The sequence below is a fragment of the Gymnoscopelus braueri genome, assembly GCF_963280865.1.
Source record: "Gymnoscopelus braueri genome assembly, chromosome: 3".
NCBI lineage: Eukaryota > Metazoa > Chordata > Actinopteri > Myctophiformes > Myctophidae > Gymnoscopelus > Gymnoscopelus braueri.
In genome coordinates this window covers 28,001,372-28,026,195 of record NC_137612.1, presented here as the reverse complement: position 1 = coordinate 28,026,195, position 24,824 = coordinate 28,001,372, and the positions used below count along the sequence as shown (strand labels likewise).

Sequence of the window (24,824 nt, the reverse complement as noted above, 5' to 3'; positions counted from 1 at the left end):
GACAAAAACGTAACAGAGAACACTGAAAATGTTTTGTGCCAGGGAGCCCCATACCAGATTTCTGTTGTTAGAATGTCTCAAAAATATTCCAAATATTCCACATTTTATGTGCTCATGTCATGACTCATGTGGCCTAGTCGCTTCTTTTGGGATCGTTTTCATATACCTGGTTGCTTATTTCTCTTGCAAAATCTGGCAGCACTGCTTGTGTCAATCCTCAACGTTCAGTCCTCCTTACATGAAAGAGTTCAAGGACTACTTTCAAGTTTCAATATAATGTCTATGTAGATGAGCGTTTCACGCTTTTCCTTAGCGCTGTGAAGCTACAGTAGACAGCAAAAGGCGTGGCTTCAAAACTGGTATAAGCTGAACTTTGAAGCTACAACCCCCCTCTCCCCCCATTTCTCCGCCCCTAGGACCTCTCCGTCTGTCAGTGACGGACCACACACCGCATTAAAACCTGGATATACTGCAACACGATTTTTTCTTTTAACTTGTTAAATAGGTCATGTAGCCGCTTGATATTGATTCATTTCCTATCTACGGCATTACCTGGTGGTAATTCAGGGATATACACAGTCCTCTGTGATCAGGAGAACATTGACCATAAAACAGAGTCAGACAGCTGACAAGTAGAAGGCAATAGAGAGTTAGGAGCTCCTCTGCCTACGATAATGAGTCAAGAGACGATCATCAACTGACCAATAGTGCAGAATACATTTTCCTGTGCAAAAGTGCACAAAGCTAGATAGCTGACAAGTCAAAGGCAATACTGTCTTGTTGTAGTCCTTGTTATGGTGTGGCAGACACTTAAATGACCCAAGCGTAATTCAGAAATATGAACATTACTTAATGTGCATCATATCAAAATAAAATACTTTTCTGGCGCTACCATTGCTATTCTTTGAGACACAGAAACCAAGAAATAGGCCACTGAATTAAACAAACAGAGCCAAATCAGTGGACACTATAAGCATACACTTTATAAATATTTTGCAGTATTATCTTGATGTGTTTTGATTTGGATATCTATAAATAGTGTATTTCTATTTAGTAATAGCCTACGGGTATTTCGGGATGTGGTCAAATCCGCCAATACTTTGTAGGGTCAAATAACCCAGATATCACTATTGGGATTGCAATTCTCCAGCTATATTAAGTCACCATCTTATGAAAAATGAAGACGGGCCCCCGAAATGTTTGTTTCTAGAGTTCCCAAGCCTTATAAATAAATAATAAAAAGCCTATAATGTTAGCCCCAAAACATGGACGCCAGGTTGAAATGTAGCCATATGCTAAATTAAACCTTTAACTGTAGGACAAAAAATAATTAATAAAATCATTTTGGGAAAAATTGCAGCAATTATTTTGGGATAGTTTGCAAAACATTGAATTAAAGTAGGCATAGATCTGGTCTAAAACAGGTGCAAATATATACAATGTTTGATTGATTGTTTGATTGAATACTTTAGTAACAGTTTGCAAAGACAAGCACAGGGACGTGCAGTTCAATACAAGGTCTGTTAAGAGGATTTTAAACCCAAGAAAGCACTATGGCTTATTTCCATTGGGGTCCTTTGTACTCAATTCATCGTAGATGAATCATTCTCAAATTTCAAACAACGCAATGTTTGAAATTTGCATCGCAACACAAATGTAGTCGGCTGCCTTAAAAAAAAACAAGATAACCATGAAATATCCAAGAAAGAAGCACGTTTGCCTTGTTTCTATTTGCACTTACAATAAGATGCTGGATGATATACACACAGTACGTAACGTGTGATGTCTTTTTAAAGAATATCTTATTGAACCTCGCTGTGAGAACAGTATCTCATTATATCCATAGTTCTGCAGATATTCCAGTAGTTATTCATGATGATGGGAGGTACTGAACATACCAGCATAGAACAGTGCATCCAGGCTGAACGATAGTGAATGAATTATTAATAAATACCACTTCTAAATATTCATTAGTGACTTAATATAGCTGGAGAATTGACAAGGGAAAGGTACTACAGAGTTGGCGAATTATAGGTTGAGGTTTGCCAGGGCTGAGGGATCCTTTCATATATACTGTATACTGTAACATATCGTCATTGTTGCAGTGACCTTGTATCTCCAGTCCATATTTGATACAGTATATATCGTTTTTTTTGTTGTTGTAAATTAATGCCATACTTTGTCGGTCGTGCAAAAGTAGGGAAAACAGCTGTTGTGATCTTGTAGATGGGCTGTTTTTGCTACTTAACAAAGTGTTGAAATGTGTCTGTGCAGGTTGTGGGTACGGTAATGACGGGGTAACGCTGCAATGTTATAGTGATTCATATTGGGAACAACTTAGAATGAGTGAGGAGCTAGGGGTTTAGTGTCTTGTTCATGGGCACTGATTGAATGATTGTCAAATACTCCTGGTGAAACTTCAGCCATCTTTGTTGAGAGGAAAAGTGGCAGTTGCGATCGATCCAAAGAGGGAGTGAAATTGGGGTGCCGTCGGCCAAAAGTATAAAACCAAAGTACCCTATGCAGAAGTGTTTTGAACTACTCTATATCAATATCAAATTAATTGGGACAGCAACCTTTACAATAGGTCCTTTCTGCCACTTCCAGTACATTTGATTGATTTTCAATCACACAGCTTTCATTGTGTACACTATAGTCTCTTATAAGTAATTTGTTATTGTATTCAATTGAGAGCCCAGACTGAAGAGCATGAAAGCATAGGTTCAAAAGAAAAATACAAAAAACTAAAGAAAAATGGCCTACTTTTTCCCCACTCTCGCTGTCCTATCTCTCTTTATCGCCTCATCTCCTCCAATTACCGCATTCGATATCCCTTCTTACAGTCATCATTAGGTCCCTTGCTCTCCGCAGACGGTAGGTTTGATATCTACAGGCTATCCTATAGTCACTTTATCGCACTTAATTAGCGTAACTTTCTTGGCACTTCTATTAACAGACTAGAGTTCATGACTCCGATCTTTGCACTTTGCAAGGCACTCTGGATAAGAGGCTGCTAAATGTCTACACATTGTAATTGTAAATTGTGAACACACACACACACACAGGCTGACACCACAATATGCCAGTTTAAATCCAATGCGTTACATAATGTGGGTCTCCGAAGAAAGATTTGAAAGGCCAGAGCAACAAAACTGTGTTTTAACATGAAGTGCATGATAATGTCCTCCTCAGTGATGATGTACTGCTTGTATCTGGATAATTAATCACAGTGTCCCCAAGCAGCTCAGGCAATACAGGTGAGAGATCAATAAAGGACAAATCTGCTTGCACAACTGAACTTCTGAGTGCAGGTGCTATGAAACGCACACGCACATGCACACGCAAACTCACACGGCTAAATAAGGAAGTTGGTATAGATGAGTTAGCAGATACATGATGAATGGATGAATCGATATGACCACACAGAAATATGATGTGATAAGATTCTTTGAAAAGGCCTAATCAATGTTGAGAAGATTCCTCAACCTGAGTAGTCTGAGAAGCAGGTGAAGTTAGAATGAATGTATGGTTGTGTACGGTAGTATTTGTACTGTAGTATTTGTCGAACAAACAAAGTCAGAGGAAAGTGCCTGCCTCTTAGTTCAGTCCTAGCAATGATGAAGGTGTTGTAGTTATACAGTAAGTCACCTTCATGTACTGTAGTGGTGGCTAAATTCTTCACTGTTTACTTTGGGCCTTTAAACAATATACAGGCATTTAAAGGCATATTTGTTCTTAATTTGACAGTACAGTGCAGTAAGTTACAGAGGTGAGAGGTGACATGTGACACAAGCCTTGAGCTATGTTTTGCAGTTCTGTTAGATGGTCTAATAACAGTTCAGCTAAAACGGTCTCCTGTGTTTCTTGGTTCCGAATAGACATCTGCAGTGTTGACTTTCATTCATGACTTTCACAGTACACTGGAATCCTTTTTGTTTGTTTATGGCTAAATTGAATGTTTATTTTTTTTGTTCTGAGATGTTCTGTGTGCAAATTAGTAATTTAGAAGACACGATAAATCGATATTCCAGAGCAATTTACAAGTGCACGACCGGAGTCAGCACGATCATGAACCCTCATCAACAAACAACAAGATAAAAGATCACATAAGTAGAGTGCAAAGAGAACAATTTAGTGCTTCAAAGAAACTAGGATACCAGGTATAAACGAGTTGTCTAAATAACATTCTTAGCATTTGCGGAAGGCAAAATGGCACAGTCACTATGCATCATCATCATCATCCCTCAGTCTAAGCTCATGGATCTCCAGTGAAAGCTAAAGATTTCCTGTCTAAACCACTTATATGGGCAACAAAATAGTGTCAAACTGTAGCATTCTAGTAAAGTGCTCTAAAGCGAAGGACCTTCCTTGATCCAAGCCCTCTCAGCTCAGCAACAACTCTTCATATTATGTGAGGAGTGAAAGCAAACCAAAGACAATATGGTACGTACATTTAGGCAGTGGTGTAAAGTAACTAAGTACATTTACTCAAGTACTGTACTTAAGTACAGTTTTGAGGTATTTTTACTTTACTGTATGGAGTATTTCCAATTTAAGTACTTTTACTTCTACTCCACTACATCTCAGAGGCAAATATTGTACTTTTACTCCACTACAATTATTTAAAAACTTGAGTTACTAGTTACTTTATAGATTTTTATTACACAACATACACTAAACACTTCAGCCTTATATATATTTTCTTTTGGCCATTTGAAAATAGCCAATCTACAAGCTCACAATGCATCGCGATGCCATGCATTGTGACACAACGCATTGTTTCTACATTTCTACATTGCAGCACTGATATGGAGTATTTCTACATTGCAGCATTGATACTTTAACTTAGGTACAAAATTTGAGCACTTTTTCCACCACTGCATTTAGACACTGTGTTTATAGAGCGTCGCAGTTCCCGCCCACTTCCTGTTTTTTTTGGTGCCGGAAGAAAAAACTCAATGCATTTTTCCATTGACATTTCCAAAAATATTTATATCTATTAATTTAAGCCTCGAATCAAGCCATCACGAGATGACATGAATCATGACCATAAAACGTTTTTTTCTGTGATTTTTTTTTATTTTATATTTAATTATATGATATACTATATTTAATAAATACCCTTTGTTTTGCCGTTTTCAACAAAAAAAAAATCACAGAATCAAACGTTTATGGTCATGATTCATGTCATGTCATGATGGCTTGATTCGAGGCTTAAATTAATAGATATAAATATTTTTGGAAATGTCAATGGAAAAATGCATTGAGTTTTTTCTTCCGGCACCAAAAAAAACAGGAAGTGGGCGGGAACTGCGACGCTCTATAGGATTCTACTCCGTTTAGCATTAGTTAAATATTGCCCTCCCGTTTCACTCGGTTAGCCCTGGTTCCCTGTGAGGTTGGAGACCAATTTATGACTACCACACATGGAAAATAAACAGGAAATGCCCCTCAGCAGATGTACTGTTAGGTAAGCTGCTCTATTGGGTGTGCAATGGCAGTGCTCCTGTCTACTTTTATCAGCCTTTTTACTCAGCAGGCACACTCACACCGACTCCACACACCACGGGAGAGTGGCTCTGCAGCCAGAACTGATGCAGTGCTCCTGTCTCTTCTTATTTCTCTCTGTGGCTTTCCTTCAGACTCTCTCTCTCTCTCTCTCTCTCTCTCTCTCTTTGTGACCTCTTGCTTTTCAATGTCCACTTTCTCATTGCCACTCTCCCACTCTCTATCTTCTAGTCCATTTGTCTCTTTGCATGCTTCTCTCTCTTTCTTTCTGGTACTTTTAACACTTGATGATGTATCCTTATATGATAACACATGATGTATCCTTCCGTTTAATTTTCCGTTTAATTTTCCACTCTGAAAGAGGAGGAATAATGTTTATCAAGCCCTATAGAAGTGTGCCTGAAAGGAGAGGAGTGAACACATTGATCGTACAGTATGTGACATCAGTGGCTGCTGTACCTGTTGTTGGCTGTAGTCAGCGATCTATTCAAGTCCAAGCACCATCCGATGAAAGGAAAGGGAAAAGGAGTAATGTTTATCAAGAGAGTGAATGTTCATCCAGGGTCCTTGACCATCACAACAATCTCTTATTTACTGTACACCCTCAGTGGTCGTCTATGTGGCTTTGTAAATACACAGTGCAGTGTTCTGTGTGGGCGTTGAATTGAAGTGAATGCATGAATGCGTCTATACATGTACATGACTACCTGCGTGAATGTAGGGCTAATAAAACATACTCAATGAAAGGACAAATCCAATCAAATGGCTTTTAAAAGGATGGTCAAATTGGTTGGTAATGGTACATGACAGTGGCACTTTTAGAAATTGGTTCCCTTCCCAGATATACAGTATTTGAGAAGTCTTCACATTGATTTTATATTTTTAGCGTAGGCACGCAGACATGAAAACAACCCTTTTCTATATTTTTCCTGTGCTGGGTCTGAAATGGGAAAAAAAACAGTTGAGGCATGTCCCAATAACCTATACTGTACCTGCTGAAGCTGGCTAATGTCTGCATAAGTCATCAGCTGGTTGGTTATCAGCTTCTGATAACCAACACCAACAGATATGTGGAGAAAAACAAAAACACAGTAGAGATTTGTTTGTAGATTTCATAAAAAAGTATGGTGACAGACAGGAAAGAGAGGGACTTTCAACAGGACTTTCAACAGGACCTCACAATTGTGTGGTCACTGTTAGTATGTAGTTGCATTATACCCAATTGTCATAAGTGCAAAGTTTTTAGTTAGTGCTATATATTTTTTTTATAGAGGATGGACAATGGAAGGTTTTAAATGAACTTGCCTTGTTTGTTTTTTGCCATAGCCACTTTGTTTTACAAATGACACAGTCGCTTTATTATATGGTTAGATTCTTATTGATTGCTTTTGCAGAGATACGTTTCTATTGCTTCTCTTTGTATTTACTGGGTAGGCTCCTTTGCACTTACTGCACTTTGACTTACATTAATACATTTCTACCGTTTCCTGAGTTTTGGCAAACACAACACTGCACTTTTCTGAGGTACAAATAAAGTGCATCTGAATCTGAATCAATCATGATTCTTATTTGTTTGGGAGCGCTGCCATTCCAATTTTTTTTTCACTGAACCTTTTGCAAGTTTGTTGTTATTTCCTGAGCAGTCGCCGTCCAGGGGATTTATGACGTGGTCGCCTCAGAATGTGCTCTCAGTCGATACACAGTAAAATCCTCAGAGTAAACTCATCCATTTGTAACCATGAGAGAATTCATATCATAGAAATACACATCAAACAGATATCCAGTAACAGGCACTTTTATGGATAAATATTTTATTAACATCTATGACAGGGCTTTGGGTCCGTTCATTTGCCCTATCCATACTCTTTTCTCCCTAACATCTGTTGATATACATATATTATATACATACATATATTATATATATATATATATATATATATATATATATATATATATATATATATATATATATATATATTGCAAAGGATTTTAGTGCATGTGTGTGTGTGTGTGTGTGTGTGTGTGTGTGTGTGTGTGTGTGTGTGTGTGTGTGTGTGTGTGTGTGTGTGTGTGTGTGTGTGTGTGTGTGTGTGTGTGTGTGTGTGTATTGGGTTCAGGACCCAGAGCACCCCAACCTTTCCAGGGTACAGAGATTCAGACATAATCAGCGCTGTTAATTTAACTCAGCGTGGAGAAATGTAACCAAATGGACCCATTACAGGTCCCTTTGATTACATTTGTACAGTTAAAGGTGGTAGTGTAATTGATTTCTTTGGTTAAAAAAAGTTACATTACATTATATATATATGTATATATATATATATATTAGTTATATTTCTGATAGTAATCATTGCTAAAGAGTGTTTATTCAGTTACAGGAGTTTCCTGTTCAGGTCGTGATACCAAGTTTATCCAATCAGAAGAGAGAACCCCACAAAGATCATTACATTTTGCCGTGTTCCAGTTCCAATTTTGTCTGCTCGTTTTCTTTTTCGTTTCACACTTCCAATGTCACAGCTCTATCCTGTACCCTGTAGGAATTCTCACTCCTGATTGGATAAAATTGGTATCCTGACCTGAAAATGTATTTGCTGGAGAGTGTAACTGAACAAACACTCTATAGCAGGGTTCTCAACCAGTGGTCCGGGGACCACCAGTGGTCCTTGAGGGGGTTCCAGGTGGTCCCCAGCTAAATGATGGAGAGTTGGAAACCAAATGGACCCTTATAGATCTTTAACTCTTGAGAGCGTAAAATGCTCTTACGGGTCCATTTGGTTTAATTTTACACTCTCAAGAGCTAAATTGTTAAACATCTGCATTACTTACTTTACAATAAGTCTACACATTAGAGAATATAGAATAATTGTTATTTTGATCAACTTTGCCATCTCTCCTATGGTACCAACATCAAAATTGTGGACAATATCTTATAAGTTTTGGGTCTAAAGGCGGTTACACACCGGCGAATATGCGAATATACGAAAAATTCGGACTCGTTCCGAATAATTAAAAGACGCTTTTTTCGCTCCGCGAAACTGGTGTGGAAGCTTGCATTGACTTTATAAGGTTTTTTAAAAAAACGTATTATTCGCATGAAAAAAATCGCCCCGGTGTGTAAGGACCTTTAGAGTCTAAATCTCATGAAATGGTGATCCATATGGCTCAAATACCGAATAAATAATGGACATTGATATGAAAAAGGTTGAAAACCACTGCTCTATACACGAATCCACGGAGCGCTGCCCTGGGCGCAGCCATTGCTGCGGTGTCAACGCTCCACGGACGCGACACCGCAGCAATGGCCGCCTACAGGCAGCTACAGGCAGCGCGTCTGTGGATTCGTCTATAGCAATGATTGCTATCCAAATATAGAGCTATTTAACTCTTATTCTTTTTTTTAAAGAACGATAAAATCACTTACACCACCTTTAAATTAACGCTTAATACAATTTGACTCCCTTATACTCACTTGTTGAAGGTCCACTCCTCCCTGCGTCATAGAGAACAGGGGATGAGAGCCAAAGTCTGATGCCTCGAACATCTGGATTCAGGACAGGGGAGAGAGAAACAAGCATATAAGTCAAACACTACCAGTGTTCATTTTGACAGCTAAATTTAGTCATAGTCTTTTGGAAATAAAATTACATTTAGTCTTAGTCATATTTTAGTCATCTGAAATGTTTTAGTCTGGCTTTGGTTGACTAAATATCATATGAATTTAGTCGACTAAAATGGATTTTGACAGGCCTTGATGGCGTCATAATGCCTGATTTATACTTAGATGTGTGCCGAAAATAGCCGCAGCGTGACACCCACGTGCAGCCAAGCATAAAATGACTCGTCTTAGTTCTACTGGATCTCTTCTCCACTAGTCCACCCGTTTGTGTCCACCCATCTCGTTTTTTATTGTTGATGAAATTGTCAGTGTATTTAGGTCATCCCAGCGTTTTTGTCTTCATAGCTTAGTTTTTATTCAGTTTTCATCAGTGAAAAAAGGTAGTCGACGAACATTTTCCTTCATAGTTTTAGTCAACGAAATAAAAACTGAATACCACGCATGGATCGCACAACAATGCTGCCCCACAGAGTCAAAGAGCTCCAACACAGGGAACAGTGAAACTATAAGGGATATAAAAGTTTATCTCCTGTGCCACTAACTGTGTCGTCAGTAGATAGATTATTACATATAGTAGTAGCCTTCAGAGGTGTAATCTTTGACTTATATGAGATCATAAACCATAGATATAACCCCATCACTTTTAAAGCATGCACAAGGTAGCTGTTGTTTGGGCTTGTAAGAACAGAATGGAGCTACTCCAAACTACTTATCTTGCTTATCCCACAACTTAAACCCTAGTATCCCTATTCTGGGCATGTAAGGTGTGTGTGTGACCTTGTAGGTTGGCTGTTTTTGGTTAAAAAAAAAAGGAGTGGGCCATGGATAGAGCCCTGGGTGACACCGGTCAACAAAGTATATAGGGTTTAACACATTGAATCCGGCAACGCATCTGTGTCATTTTAGATTTGAGCTTTAACCATTATTTTATACTTTGGGCTATTCAAAAATAGCTGATCTACAAACTCATAGCACGGCACTGAATGCCGCGCTACGAGCTTGTAGATCTGCTACTAAAAATCTTGAACATTTGTGCAAATCTTTGAATACATATATTTTTTTAACCAACATGTTTTACTCAAATCTTTGCTTCTGGGGGTCCCTGGAACAAAATATTTTACAAATGTTCGCTTTAAATTCGCATATATTCTCACAATTAAAACAAAACTGCAGATCTACAAGCAACAAGCTACAAGCTCATAGCACGGCTATGAGCTTGTAGATCTGCTATTTTTTGAATAGTCAAAGAAATCTAAAAATGACACAGATGCGTTCCCGGTCTTAATGGGTTAAGTATGGTTAAATGCGAGTATGCCATCGTCCACTCTCCTTTATACCTTTTCATTATTGAGGAATAGAACTGGAAAGCTGAGAGGGTCAGTGCTATGGGGTAGACACTAGACAGAGAGAAGGCACTGGTGGGGTTCCTATTTAGGTCAGGTTTGGGGTCTCGCTGGTGTCTGGAGGGAAGTGTATTAGCACTAAGCCATGGCAAGCACAGCAGGCCTTTCATGAGACTGTCAGCCGTGCTAGGCTAAGCTCCACAAACCCTCAGTGGTGGAAGAAGTACTGGACACAGATTTTGTACTTAAGTAAAAGAAGCAATACCACAATAAAAAAAATACTCTGTTACAAGTAAAAGGCCCACATTGAAAATTCTAAACTTGAGTAAAAGTTGAAAAGTATTGGGATCAAAATATACTTATAGTACCAAAGTACTAGTAATTTTTCTACAAGGTTACAACGCGTCGCGTGCGACGCGTTCTGAGCTTGTAGTATAAAGGGGATACTTTACTCAAGTAAAGTAAAAGTACCTCAAAAGAGTACTTGAGTAAATGCACTTAGTTACTTTCCAAGACTACAAACCCTGATACCCCAAATAAGTGCACTGGGAGACACCGCGGGATACGTCAATACCCAACACAGAGTACAGGTACTCTCCTTTACACCACTCTCCCTGGGAAGCCCATTCATTTCTTAAATAGACCAAAATGACAACTTGCTTGGTTGCTAAGCTTCAGTGCACTGCATGGGCTGTATGTATGCGCCCAAAGAGATTTCTCATGCCAATTAAGCATCCCAGCTCCCCTTCTGCTTGAAAACGCAGGGCAAAACATTAAAACAATGATTTTAACTTCTCTTATAAATGGACAGAAGGGCCTTAATTGGGGGGTGATTCATGTCAAAAACTCTGGATTTTTCAAATGTAGCCCTAATTAAACAAATCCCACATATCTTAGCAGACCAGAGAGGAAGGTCTATTGTCAATCTGTAGAAGTTGGCTGGCAACCAAGTTGCATGGCAACATGTAGTTAATTGGTTGATTTGTAATTTATTAATTAAACAGAGAGGAAGAAAACACACTGTGACATTTAATTGGTTCAAAGATGGCCAGTAGAATACTTCTGCTTCAAATTTGACTCTCCTAGTCGTGATACCCCCCTCCATAATCATATTAACTTGGTGTCGACAGCTATGTCATGCTGTATAATGAATTAAATCAATTGGCAGTGTAATTAACTCTGAACTGAGAGACATGCCTGTGGACATTGCAATCTAACAGAAACAGTGTCATTACATCGGACAGTTATAATGAATTAAAATGCACAGCAGAGTGAGGTGGCAGGTACTGCTGCATGGCATTGTGGCCAAATAGTACAAACAAAGCTAGCATAGCTAGCCGCGAGACACCTGATGTCACTTATTGAAACATTTTGTCATCTGTCTGCCCACGAGCAAGATATTATGAAACTCCTCATTTATTCATTAACCAGAGAGGAGGAAAACACACTGAAAGGCTACCACATACTAGGACAAGAATTGCATGTTCTACTGTCCATAAAAATGCATCCTCCCGACTTGCGTCTGATTGCGTCTGTCTTTACACAAATGGACATTAAACTCTGTGGTCACTGAGTAAAATCTTTCAGTTCTGTCAATTAATGTTCAACAGCAAGTCGGTACTAATGAGGCGACAGTACTGTACACAGTAAAATCCTCAGTGTTGGTTTAACTGTGAGTGTAAAAATGGACCCAAATGGAGGATTTTGCTGTGCACTTTCGGTGCATATTCATGGGGATCTTGATGCTAGTGGTGCGGAATGCACATCAGACACACAGACACGCACGCACACACGCACGTACACATACACACATAACACGCATACAGTCAGACACACATAACAGCAGTGCTACAAACAGCTGCACATGCACACACAGAGGCCGACATCAGTCATGTTGTAGGCACACTTCATGATTCATGAATAGTCATGATTGGTGATGAATAATCCATTAAAACCGGGAAAGCATCCCGCAGTGTCATTTTAGATTTTAGCGTTTAGCTATTCAAAAATAGCAGATATACAAGCTCACAGTGCCACGCTGCAAGCTTGTACATCTGCTATTTTTTAATCATTTTTGAAAAATCTTGAAAGTGTTTGAAAAACGGTGAATAATTTTGAATTACAAAACGTGTGAGAACTACTGATTCAGAAGGCAGTTGTAGAATCAGGTCTTAATGGGATAAACATCGGTAAGAAGAATGCATTTAGCCTCTTTTGTGAGCACGGCGATGGAAGCTGCCACTAAACATCAAACGGAGGCTTAACAAGTGACCAAATGCGAGTCTCTTTGCCTGCTTATCATCCTGAATGTCAGTGCTTGCCTGTGTTCTTTTATGTCACGTCCAAGTGTTTGTTTGTGTGTGGAACCGGGTGTGTTTATTTTTGTGTGATAGAAAGAGACTACAGTAAGTGAGAGGCAGACTAGTCTTTGTGCTCACATTCAAAGGGCATTGTTAATCACCCTTTGTGGCAATAATTCAGCTATCTTACTGATGGCGGCTATATATAGTACGCATACCACTGTGAAGAAAAGCACAGCCATAATATTCTTTAAGGCAGCGCTACTCAACCCGCGGACCGCGGGCCGCATGCGGCCCCAACGCAGCGTCTTGGCGGCCCCTCATGGTCAAAAATAAATAAATAAAAAAACGTTTTTTTTTTTTAAGCACAGGATAAAAATATACATTTCCGTATATAAAAACAAACATCAATTGTTACAGGTATAATGCATAGTTTTCTATGCATTTCAGTTTTTTGGGGGGTTTGACCCCCATTTTTTTCCGGCCGCACGCCCAGGGTAGGTGTCCCTTATTTTAATCTCTGGGAGTTGGCAACCCTAACCTTGCCATACCTTAGCTTTTGCTGAACTGATGCCACTGGACATACACACAAAATAAACAGGTACAGTGAAAAGAATATGATGTCAAAATGTAAATTTTCTTATAACAATAACAATGCGTAGTGTGTTACAAAATCGAAAAATCCAAAATAGGACCGTCATTTTTAGCTTGCGGCCCCTTGGACTTTTGGTATTTTGCTGAGTGGCCCCTGAGCCATCTTAAGTTGAGTAGCCCTGCTTTAAGGTATCCACCATCAATAAAGAATGATGAATAAAGTAAGTAGCCTTGGGTAAGCTGTTGGAGATCATGTGGCCAGAATGTAGCAAATCATTTCCATGTCTTCTGGGAATGTCCAGCTTTGAATTCATATTGGAGGGAAATTCATGAACACTTGGAACAGCTGTATTTGGAATCAACATCCCCTTCCGGTTTGATACCTTATACCTGGGTAACCTCCCATATGACTTACTGGACAATAATGACAAGAAACCTATTCTGATCCTTCTAGTGGCAAGTAAGAAGGCTATCACAAGAAAGTGGTTGCAACCACAAACACCCACTGTGGAGGAATGGATAGAAATAATTTACGATATATACAGAATGGAAAAACTGTCTTTCTCACTCAGAACTCAGGAAGACAAATTCTTCTGGATTTGGACTAAATGGACTGACCAATCCCCTCAGATTTCTGCTAAATGGCTAAACAAAGCTGAAAGTGTTGTATTTTCTTTTCTTTTTTTTTCTTTTCTCTTTGTGTTTTGTGAATGTTGACCTTGCATCGGTTTTCAAATGTGTGTAATTATGTGAAGGCCCCCCCCCCTTCTTTTTTCTGAAAGCTGCCCCGCTGTTATTTCCATTTTGTTTTTGATTGTCAATAAAAAAAAATGTTGGTCATCACTGAGAAATGAAAAATAGAATAGTTTTGTAAAATGAATGGATATATGGACAAGAGCAAAACTACATATGTATATACTGTATGCATTTAAAAGGTGAAGGATTCATATGATTGAACTGTATGTGTTGAACTTGAAACAGTCGCAACATGCATTATATTGTATGATGATAAAACTGTCTGTGTACACTATGACCACAATAAAAAAAAAAGTACCAATGGTTCCTGAGCCATTTGGCCCATAGGTCAGGACCTATCTATCTATGAGTAGAGACGGACACTCACAACCACAAGGCCACTGAGATGGTACTCCAGATAGGACCGCTATTGAATTCTGGGTACTTAAGAACGCTTATGAATGGTACGTCTTTCACTGTCCCACTAACAATCACAGCGAAGGACATCCTCTCTGCTGCGGATGTCTGGGTGTTTCAGAGCTGTGAATAGTATTGGACATTCACCGTTCCACCCACAATCACGGTTTAAGGACAGTCTCTCAGAATATTACTGCTGTGTAATAATCGTGCAAGTCTTTACCTGGTTTCCTGACAGGAGCACAGTTCCTGGGGAGGGACTGGGTCTGTAGGGGATCGTTGCTCCCTTCGGAGGAGACTATAAACACAGGATAGAAAGAGGAGGAGGTCATCACACGAGCAAAGACAGGAGGAAAAGAGCAAATGGGAGCAACTTTAATCAGCAAGTCGAACAGACGCATTGGGAACCTGTCCTTGGTGACACTACTACAGAGACATATCGCCAGTGGTGTAAAGTAACTAAGTATATGTACTCAAGAACTGTACTTAAGTACAATGTTGAGGTATTTTCACTTTAATGGGGTACTTCGAATTTTCAATACTTTTACTTCTACTCCACTACATCTCAGAGGCAAATATTATACTTTTACTCCATCTACAAGCTCACAATGCGTTGCGATGCGACGCATTGTGAGCTTGTAGATCGGCTATTTTCAAAAGTTTTTTATACATTTGAAAAATGTGAGTACTTTTTCCACCACTGTATATCGCAAAAACAGATAAGAGTAGCCAAACACTCTACTGTGTCTTTATTCAGTAGTGACGAAATGTAGTGCTTGCTATTCTTTCAGTTTTTGCATGGCCCATCTGCTCACTCTTTTGTTTTTCAAGCCTAGATCATCTCTAGTTCATGGGCAGCTTGCACTGAATAATTCCACCCACTCTTTTACAACTGTAAACGTGTGATTGTGACAGACAATAAAGTGAAGTTGAGTTGTCAATTTGAATTCCAATTTGCCCAAAACACAATGGCAACTGACACAGCTTCACGGCACATGCCGACACGCAAGCTACAAAGACAATGGGACCTCAGAAAGGGTTAGACATGGAATAGAACTGTGTTTTTTTTTGTTTGAGATGAAGAAAAAAGCAGGCATGGTGGAACAAGAAGTTAAACAGAGTAAACATCTGAAAGTGACCAAATTAGCTTGGGCTCTGTTGTCTATTTTTCCTTCCTCTCTCTTAAAAGATTAAGGTTCTCAGAATAACAATGAGCTGGCAGCGTCAACAGCCTTTGATTTTTCCGTTTTCCCTTCTAATCTCTGAGAAGCTGCGTCAACTCGAAGCTTGCTGCCTCCCATTAATGAGAATGTTATCATGAATTATAGATCATCCCGGTGTTTCCACTGTGAACAACATTAAAAGGTTTAACATTATCTCATAGAAAATGCTTTGATATGATCCAGACCCAAAACACCAGATTTCTGACCCTAAAAGCGCATTCGTTTTAACAGACGGCATTTGTCAGATTTCGTATATCAGATAAAGCGATCGTCATACATGCTGATAACGCTGATAATATTGCGAGTCAGTTCAGCGATGAATGAAATCTTCACTGTTCATGTTTGTTTCGTATCGTCGATGTCAGGTGGAAACCTCCCCAAGAAAATCCAAAACTGTTACTTTTCAGGATTCAATGGCATGTCCAAAATAGGGACGCCAGGTTGAAAGTGGTCAATAGGCGAGAATGAGTGCCTTTGTGTAAGGCACCGATGCCCCATTAGCACCCAGTGGAGCCACAGCAGAACAGAAGAAAGGCTGTTGTACTCCACAGCACCCACGGGTGTCTGTTTGTGTGGGTTGTGTGTGTGCATTACATGTATATGTTACACATCCTCCCACAATAATTACTATCTAAGTGTCCTTGCCCAAGGTACTACAATGACAATAGCCCCAGGGAAGCTGTTTAGCGGTCAACAGACTATAGCAGTGCTTGGCAGTGCCCACACGCAGCCCTCCCGGAACAATTACTATCTATTTAGGCCAATTGATTTGTGAGACTTGTCATTCACATTCTGAGCATTGATAATTGTATGGTACAGCATAGTGCCATCTCTATGGTAATCAACCATCTGTTTGCTGTATGTTATTGTTGACAAAAAAAAGGAAATGGCTACCAACGATGAATCAATGATGAGTCCATATATGAAGTTTGATTCAGTGCTTTTAGGTAGCTAATGGCTCGGTTAGCTAATAGCTCTTCAAAGCCATCTATTTTGACAGAATTTGCAAACAAAGCAGGACTCCAACTGGCTCTTCGAACCAACCATGTTATTTTTCATGAGGTATGCGAGACAATCTGAGAAGGTTTTCAGAGACAAATCTTTGTGCTTTTGACATCACTTTTTGCACAAAGCACTGACCTATTGAGTTTAATCCTAGCATCATTTCGCGGAAATAGCTGAACTACAGCTATTTTGGATCTACATTATTTGGTATAGAGGGAAAGAAAAAATCATGCCAAGAATAGAACCCTGGGGAGGCTCACCTGGTAGAGTGCATACCATTAAGGTTCAGTTCTTGCGGAGCCAACCTGAGTTAAAATCTGACCCTATTTCCTGTCTTTCTCCACTGTCACTATCAAATAAAGGCTTGGAAGAAGAAAAAAAAAGTATATAGGGTTTAAGTGGTTAAATATAACACCTCACCTGCAATCACTCTGCCCCACCTTTTGGCAGTAAACCATTTGACTCGATGGTTGAATATAGCTTAACAACAGGTAGTACCTCTAGAATGACAGCGCAGATGAGTTTGACACACTGGATGATGGCCTCCTGGCTGCCTGATATCGTCACCCCTCGCTCTGTGGAGTTGGGGAGGAGGTCACCCGCTACCTGCACCTGGGCACCTGTCGTCTGCACACGCGTGCGCACACACACACACACACACACACACACACGCACACACAAAGACAGAGAGAGTCAGCGTGAGACTCAATCATAAATCATAAAGTATTGCAGCTCTGTGGCCAAGTTCTTCAGATGACGATTAGAATGAGTCTCATTGCTTTCCTGGTGCTGGAATAAATATTTATGCTGTTGACGTGACGAGACCTAAAGGTCAGTGGTCTGCTCAGTGAAACCTGAACATTCTGATTGTTTGTTTGTGTGTGTGTGTGTGTGTGTGTGTGTGTGTGTGTGTGTGTGTGTGTGTGTGTGTGTGTGTGTGTGTGTGTGTGTGTGTGTGTGTGTGTGTGTGTGTGTGTGTGTGTTTTAAAGACAGTATGTGGACAAAACAATATGTGGACAAAATAATAACACTTTCACATCCAATGTTCAATACTATCTACCCATGAAGAATACAGCTCATAGCTATTTGAAATGGAAATATATAGCATAGATGGAATATGAATATATGCTGAATAGAAAAAGACTTGGTTAACAGTTTACATGTGAAACCTCAAAAGATACTGGTCATGCGGTGGTGAAACACTAGCGAGAACTACAAATTACAAAATGTCATGGTGTGTTAATATCAGTCTTCATATCGTCACTGTCGGGTGGAAACCTTATGTCCAAAACCGTTCCTTATTTATTATGATTTTAAAAAACGACTTAAAGTAGTGAAAACAATTGATGCATTTATTGCTACTTTCACTACTTTTGTGTGACAATCTTGTCTGATGAAGCTTTGATTTATGAAAATAAACAAACAAATGTGAAACTTGGCGATAGAATGTTTCTGCCCGACAACAGCAAAATGATCTTGAGTGCTTATTTACATCTCACCTCTCTGATCTCTTTGATCTTTGAGCCGCCCTTCCCAATGAGAGATCCGCACTGGCTGGCAGGGATGACCAATCGCAGTGTGACGGGAGGCTTGCTGCTCACTGTGCCATTGGCTACCAAGGCTGTCAGGTCCTGGGAAAGACATCATTGGTTAGAATGAGGGTGAATTAAATATGATTTTTCAAATGGGATTTCAATTTGTGGGGAAAACACTCAAACATGGGAAACATTATTAATATTGTTATATGGTAATGGTGGTGTTTAACACTTTCTTTTTTATCTGCACATTATGCAAATGTTGTTGCATTTCTTTGCCACACTGCCTCTGGAGACACCATAGGAAAAGAATGTCACTAGAATGTTGCAGTTATGACACACTCTAGCAACACTCAATGTGGTTTTTATTTTAATTAGCTGCACCTGTAGGTGAGAGCAGTGTATTAAAACATAGTGCAGGTGTTTTTGACATGAAGTTCATTCTTCTTCCACCTGGCTCCTCTTTGGTGGAGTTAGGCCAACTATTTTTAAACGTATTTACTCTTATTCGTCATACGGAGTAGCACAGTATTATAACATGGTGTGTTATATCTCTTATTGGGGGGGGTCACAAGAGCATTGGGAATACACATAATCCGGACAGGCAGGTGAGGAAGGCTGGCTCTGTCGTCGGTGCTAGACTGGATGGGGAGGAGGAGGAAGCTGGAAGCTATCATTGAGCAAGAGGAGGAACAACAGGTTCATCTTCCACCAGGTGGAGGTGCGGTAGACTTGGTCTGTCCTTTGCAGTGGTGTAAAGTAACTAAGTACATGTACTCAAGTACAATTTTGAGGTATTTTTCACTTTCTTAATTTTTTACAAATTTCTATACTTTTACTTCTACCCCACTACATCTCAGAGGAAAATATAATAATATTATTATATAATAATATTGTACTTTTACTCAAGTACATTTTGAATACGGGACTTCTACTTGTAACAGAGTATATCTACATTGTAGTATCGATACTTTTACTTGCACACGATGGTCGCTCTGCTCGGTCAACAGACTAATAACTCTGGAATAACACCAGTACAGTACCATACGGACACTGACATACAGCACAGATACTGTATGGTACTATCATTTGGACTTTTAGCTATTGTGTAGCTACTCTTATAGTAGTATCTTACAGTACTTATTTTACTCTATCTGTATTAAAACTGCTGTGCTGCCTCTAGCGACTGAATTTCAATAAAGGTCTATCTAGAGTAGTATAGTGCTCCATGGAGTGTCATTTCTTCCTAACTTTTTAGATATTCCACTTGTTTGGTGCTATGTAAAAAAAAAGAAAAAGAAAAACTACTAGTAAACAAACTATATTAATAACTTATGCCCATATACTTCATCATACAATGAATAGTGCAAATAGTCGATCTACAAGCTCACAACATCGTGATGCTAAGCATTGAGAGCTTGGGCGACCATAGCTGAATGGGTATAGAGGCCACTTGGGAAACAATACGCTCAATTCCCGGCCCCGGCTATGGGTCAAGGTGACCATGAGCAAGACACTTAAAGGGATATTTCACTTTAAAAAAAAACGTTGGGTAATTTTATCGTCTACCCCCAGACCGTTTTTAAGTTGCTTGATTCAGTATTTAGATATTTGACATTCATTTTATCAGACACGCCCCCTTCCTATACAAACCCATTATAACTTCAAACTCCATTTGTAACATGTTAGATTCATCAAAAACACCCGTCCTTGGTTCTGGTGACTCACCCTGCCCTCCTAATACGCGAGGGGGCCGTGTTTTTTCGATTACTTTTTTCATTTATTTTATATATATTTTTAATTGTATTAAATTTTTTTCATTTTCAAAAATTTTTTTTAAATATAAATGAAAAAGTTATCGAAAAAACACGGCCCCCTCGCATTTTAGGATGGCAGGGTGAGTCACCAGAACCAAGGACGGGTGTTTTTGATGAATCTAACATGTTCAAAATGGAGTTTGAAGTTATAATGGGTTTGTATAGGAAGGGGGCGTGTCTGACAAAATGAATGTCTAAATACTGAATCAAGCAACTTAAAAACGGTCTGGGGGGCTCACAAAAGCCTGAGTAGACGATAAAATGACCCAAAGTTTTTTTGAAAGTGAAATATCCCTTTAACCCCTATAACTGCTACTGCTGGCTGCCTCAGTCTCTTGTGTGAAGAGGTGAGGGTAGCTTGTTGTGATTCTGATACAGTACATAACATTTTCCTTGTTTATTGGTAGTGTCCATGTATCACACAACAGGCCTCATTCAGGAAGCGATACAAGAAGAGATTTTCTCTTGTTTTGTTCTCAACTTTTTTTTATTTTTTTTCATTGTGTTCTTATCTGGGATTCAGCAAAGTAAATTTCTTATTTTTGCTTTTCTCTTATGTAAGAACACATTTTATGAGTGGTCGAGAGCACTCTCACTGAGATAAGAACACAGTACACACATTTTGTTTGTCCAATGCTAGAAAACATACATTTTAAATGAGAGAAAAATAGAAAACATGTGAATATCATTTAATAAAATAATAATAACAATTTTATAGGCTAAAAAATACTATTGGTCCATTGATAAATGATAAATAAATTGATCCCACTTAAAACTATAAAACCCTGGATGATATTGCATGCGTTCAGCCCCCTTTTTAATTTCAGTTACGGTGCGTAACATTAGTGTTTCTCTGCTAAAGACTGATGATTTATACAAAATCTTATATCGCTTCCTGAATGAGGCTCAATGAGGCTTTAATATACATCTGTCCTTACCTTCTGTCTCTCTCCTTATATCTGTCCGCTCTAATCTCTTTCCTCTCTCAAATCCTACTCATTTTCTCTTTGTGTCACTTCATCTGAATTTATAATTAAGGCATTTAGCCGAGACACTCAGCCACAGCAATTTACAAAGCGCAAGATGGGAGTAAATGGCATGAACAACAGGGTAGATATGCGGTCAAGTACGGTGCCAAGACAACAATTACCGGTAAGTGCTAAAATATAGCAGGTACACAAAACGAGAAAACTACAGTACTACAAAGTCGACCTTTCTTATTTATTCAAGAAGATGAAGTTGACCGTTCTTATTTATTCAAGAAGACAGTACAATCACATCTCCAAAAGGATCAAACCTGTTTTCAAGGAATAATATATAGACAACTACAGTATAATCCCACCTGCGGGCAAACTGACTGGATCCAAATTGGCTAAATCCAAGTCTATGGACAAGTCTGTTGGGAGTGGATATGTGTGAGAGAGGTGGTTGGTCTGTCATTCTGTCTGAGGTTGGGGTGCTGATGAGCTGTCCTCTCCATGGAGGTGAAGTTTTGTTACTTTGAGTTAAAGCATGGTTTAAAACACATTAATCCATTAAGAGACGGGTGTCCGCGGCCAAATACATATAATTTTGGAAGTCCTTGACATGATTTTTTTTTAGAACCACTGATATAGAAACATACTTTTAAAAAAAAAACTGTACGATTTAGAAGACATTTGTAGAACCCCCAGAAGCAAAGATTTGAGTAAAAAAAATTGCTTAAAATATATATATATATATTCAAAAGATTTGCACAAACTTTCACGATTTTTAAAATAAATAGCAGATCTACAAGCTCATAGCGTGGCACCGAGTGCCGCGCTATGAGCTTGTACATCTGCTATTTTTGAATAGCCCAAAGAAATCTTAAAATGACACACAGATGTGTTCCCAGTCTTAATGGGTTAATATAGGACTTTATTGACTTAATCATTTGATAATTGGCTGTATTTGTTTTGATTTGAATACCTATATGTCTATTTCTTGATGGTCTCCCCGTTTTGCCACTTCTGCCACCTGGGACGTGTTGAACTCTGCCACCCTGTGTGCTTTGCCAACTTGTGGGTCATGTAGCGCTGCTAAAAGGTTAACTACACTGCCCTCACCCGAGGCAGAGGTGTGACATTTGGTGGCAGTGGTTGGACCCCAGGCCCTCCTAGCTCTGTCTGAGCCCTGAGTATATCTGGGCCAGTTGCTCGCCTTGGGGCCTGCTCGGCCTCTACGTGCAGCCGGTTGGCCACAGACACTGCCACCTGCAGGTCACAGTGGAACTGCTGCCTCTCCTCTTCTGTACCTTCAGGCCATACATGGGCAACTGGCGCCTGGGGGCCACATGCGGCCCCCACCTTCACTTAACACATCGACCGCCAGAGGTTAATCTCATAATGTACTCACCAGTGCCAAGGTGTTTTTGTTGTTTTTTTCATAGATCTTGTTAAAATCCTTAAGATTGAGCTCTACACGGTCTGTTTACATCCGCGAGATCTCCCTGTATCTCCCAGTGAAGATCGCGTGTCAAACGGGGTATCCATGTTGTAGTTAGAGCGGATTACGTTAAACAGTGAAATGCGAGGAGAAAAAACTACAGGAAGAGAATTGAGTTTCAGTTTCGTCTGTAGAATGGGAGCGGGCGTGATCGTCAAAACCGGATCCCAAATAATTCTATTTCCGGTCATCAAACCGGAAACGGAAGTGGATCAAAAAAATTCCGAAAGTGCACCCGGACCGCGCATGCGCGAAAAGACCGCAGCCCGTAGGGCTACGGTCTCGGCGCTTAACAGTTGGATTTAACGGACCGTAGGACTACGTTCTTGGCGGTTAATGTGTTAATGTAGGTTAATATGGGAATACTGATATATCATTGATTTCAGCTGTTACAATTCCAAACATGGTAACATGACCCGCTTTAATTACTTCAGTCTATATTAGTAGCTTAATGACTGGTATTCAATTTGTATTGTCTTTTTTATGTCCAATGTATTTGTATTTAAGTTCACAGTTAACATAGTAGTATGTTATAATAGTATAACTAAATGCATTTGAAATTATTCAGGATTCCAATTAAAAAACAGCAAAAATAGCAGATCGACAAGCTGAAAAAGCGTCACACTGTGATGCGTTTTGAGCTTGTAGATCTGCAATTTTGTGTGACATACTGTAGAATGGCGAAGTATGGCATTAATTTACGAAAAAAGTGAAAATACGGAGATAAGAGGTGTCTGCCCGACAGTATATGCAATGTGGCCCTCTGGAGTGAGTGTGGAAATATAGTGGCCCTCTCCATCATCAAAGTTGCCCACACCTGCTTCAGGCAGTGCAACTCCTCCTCGCCCAGTGTTGCTATGTCTGCTTATTATAAGCGACTTAGGGCTTGTTTTTCTGTAAAGTTGCTTGTAAATTATTGATAGTTGCTGCGAGTTGCGTTTTTTTGGGCTTGCTTATTTGGGCTTGCTTCCTAATGTCGTTTAAACCAGTGGTTCTCAAACATTTGTATGTCAAGGACCCCCTAAATTAATATGTATTTGTCCACGGACCCCCCCCCCCCATCTAAATATATTTTGTGCCAGGGACCCCCGTGCCAGATTTGTGTTGTTAAAATGTTTCAAAAATATCCCACATTTTTTACATTTTCTTCAAAACTTTTTTTAAAATATCAAATCTACAAGCTCACAACGCATCGCATGGCTGCGCGTTGGGAGCTTGTAGATCGGCTATTTTCAATTAGCCAATGTATATAGGTTTAAAGGGCTCATGTAGCCTAGTTGCTTCTTTTGGGATTGTTTTCATAGACCTGGTTGCTTGTTTGTCTCGCAAAACCTGGCAACACTGCTCCTCGCCTCGCTCATCTCTCAACGACCAAGTGCCTAAGCAGACTGTACAGTGACTGTGGCTGTAAATTGCAGCCCAGAGAGACTAGGCATTTGGCAATTGAAAAAAGAAGGCATCACCATTAAAGCAATGGGCAGCCTTTCTTGAAACTGATCATCAGGCATGGAGCTAGATGAAATAGAGGGATAAGAACTCAGCCCTATTGCTTACAGCTTACACGACAGAGCGGGATTTTGTTAAATAATTTAAGTTTAAAATGCTTGCTGATTTGGTCAAGGCAAGCTCACAAATGTGTTGCAATGTGAGTATGCGACACATTGTGAACTTGTAGATCTGCCATTTTTTTGCGGAATGTTTGCCTGTCACATGCCCAGAATAGGAGTGCATGGTTTAGTGGTTAGTTTAACTCTGAGAGTGCATTTTTACAATAACACAGAATTTCTATATACTGTATAGCTTCAATACCTCCCCCCTTTTCTCTTCTCTCACCTCCTCTCTCCTCATGTCCTGTCAGCCCACAGACACTTGCTCTACAATATATGGTCCATTAGCAGGAAAGAGAGGTGCTGCTCTGGGTCACTGTATCTCTCTTCCTCATATCTACCATTCATTATCTCCCCCTCCCCCCCAGAATTCATTTCTCCACCCTCCCATTTGTCGAATATCAGTGTATTCTCGTTACATAATTTCCTCCCTTCATCTGAAACCTCTTCCGACTCTCCTATACTCAACATCTCTTTAAGTCTCTTCTGTCTTTATATACTAACCCCCTTGATATATCTCAGCTCTCTCCCTTTTTTATTCTTTCCTTCTTTCTTTCAGTGCTCAGAAGCTGTCTTTTCTCTTTTTCTTTCTCTCTCTCTCTCTCTCTCACCCATCCATCTCACTCTCACACGACCCCACCCTCTCTCTTTCCCCTT

At 39.6% G+C, this 24,824-nt stretch overlaps 1 protein-coding gene across 1 annotated transcript in view; it reads right to left on the bottom strand.

The window, feature by feature from the left end:
- Window positions 1-24,824, bottom strand: part of pcbp4 (poly(rC) binding protein 4) — a gene marked incomplete at its 3' end in the record, with an annotated part of 68,593 nt that overhangs the window by 19,561 nt on the left and 24,208 nt on the right. Inside the window, exons 5-8 of the mRNA XM_080424384.1 lie at window positions 18,242-18,373; window positions 17,240-17,368; window positions 14,737-14,811; window positions 8,978-9,049 (exon numbers count right to left, since the gene is read on the bottom strand). Coding sequence (XP_080280510.1) covers window positions 8,978-9,049; window positions 14,737-14,811; window positions 17,240-17,368; window positions 18,242-18,373 — 408 coding nt within the window. The remainder of the gene's footprint in view (window positions 1-8,977; window positions 9,050-14,736; window positions 14,812-17,239; window positions 17,369-18,241; window positions 18,374-24,824) is intronic.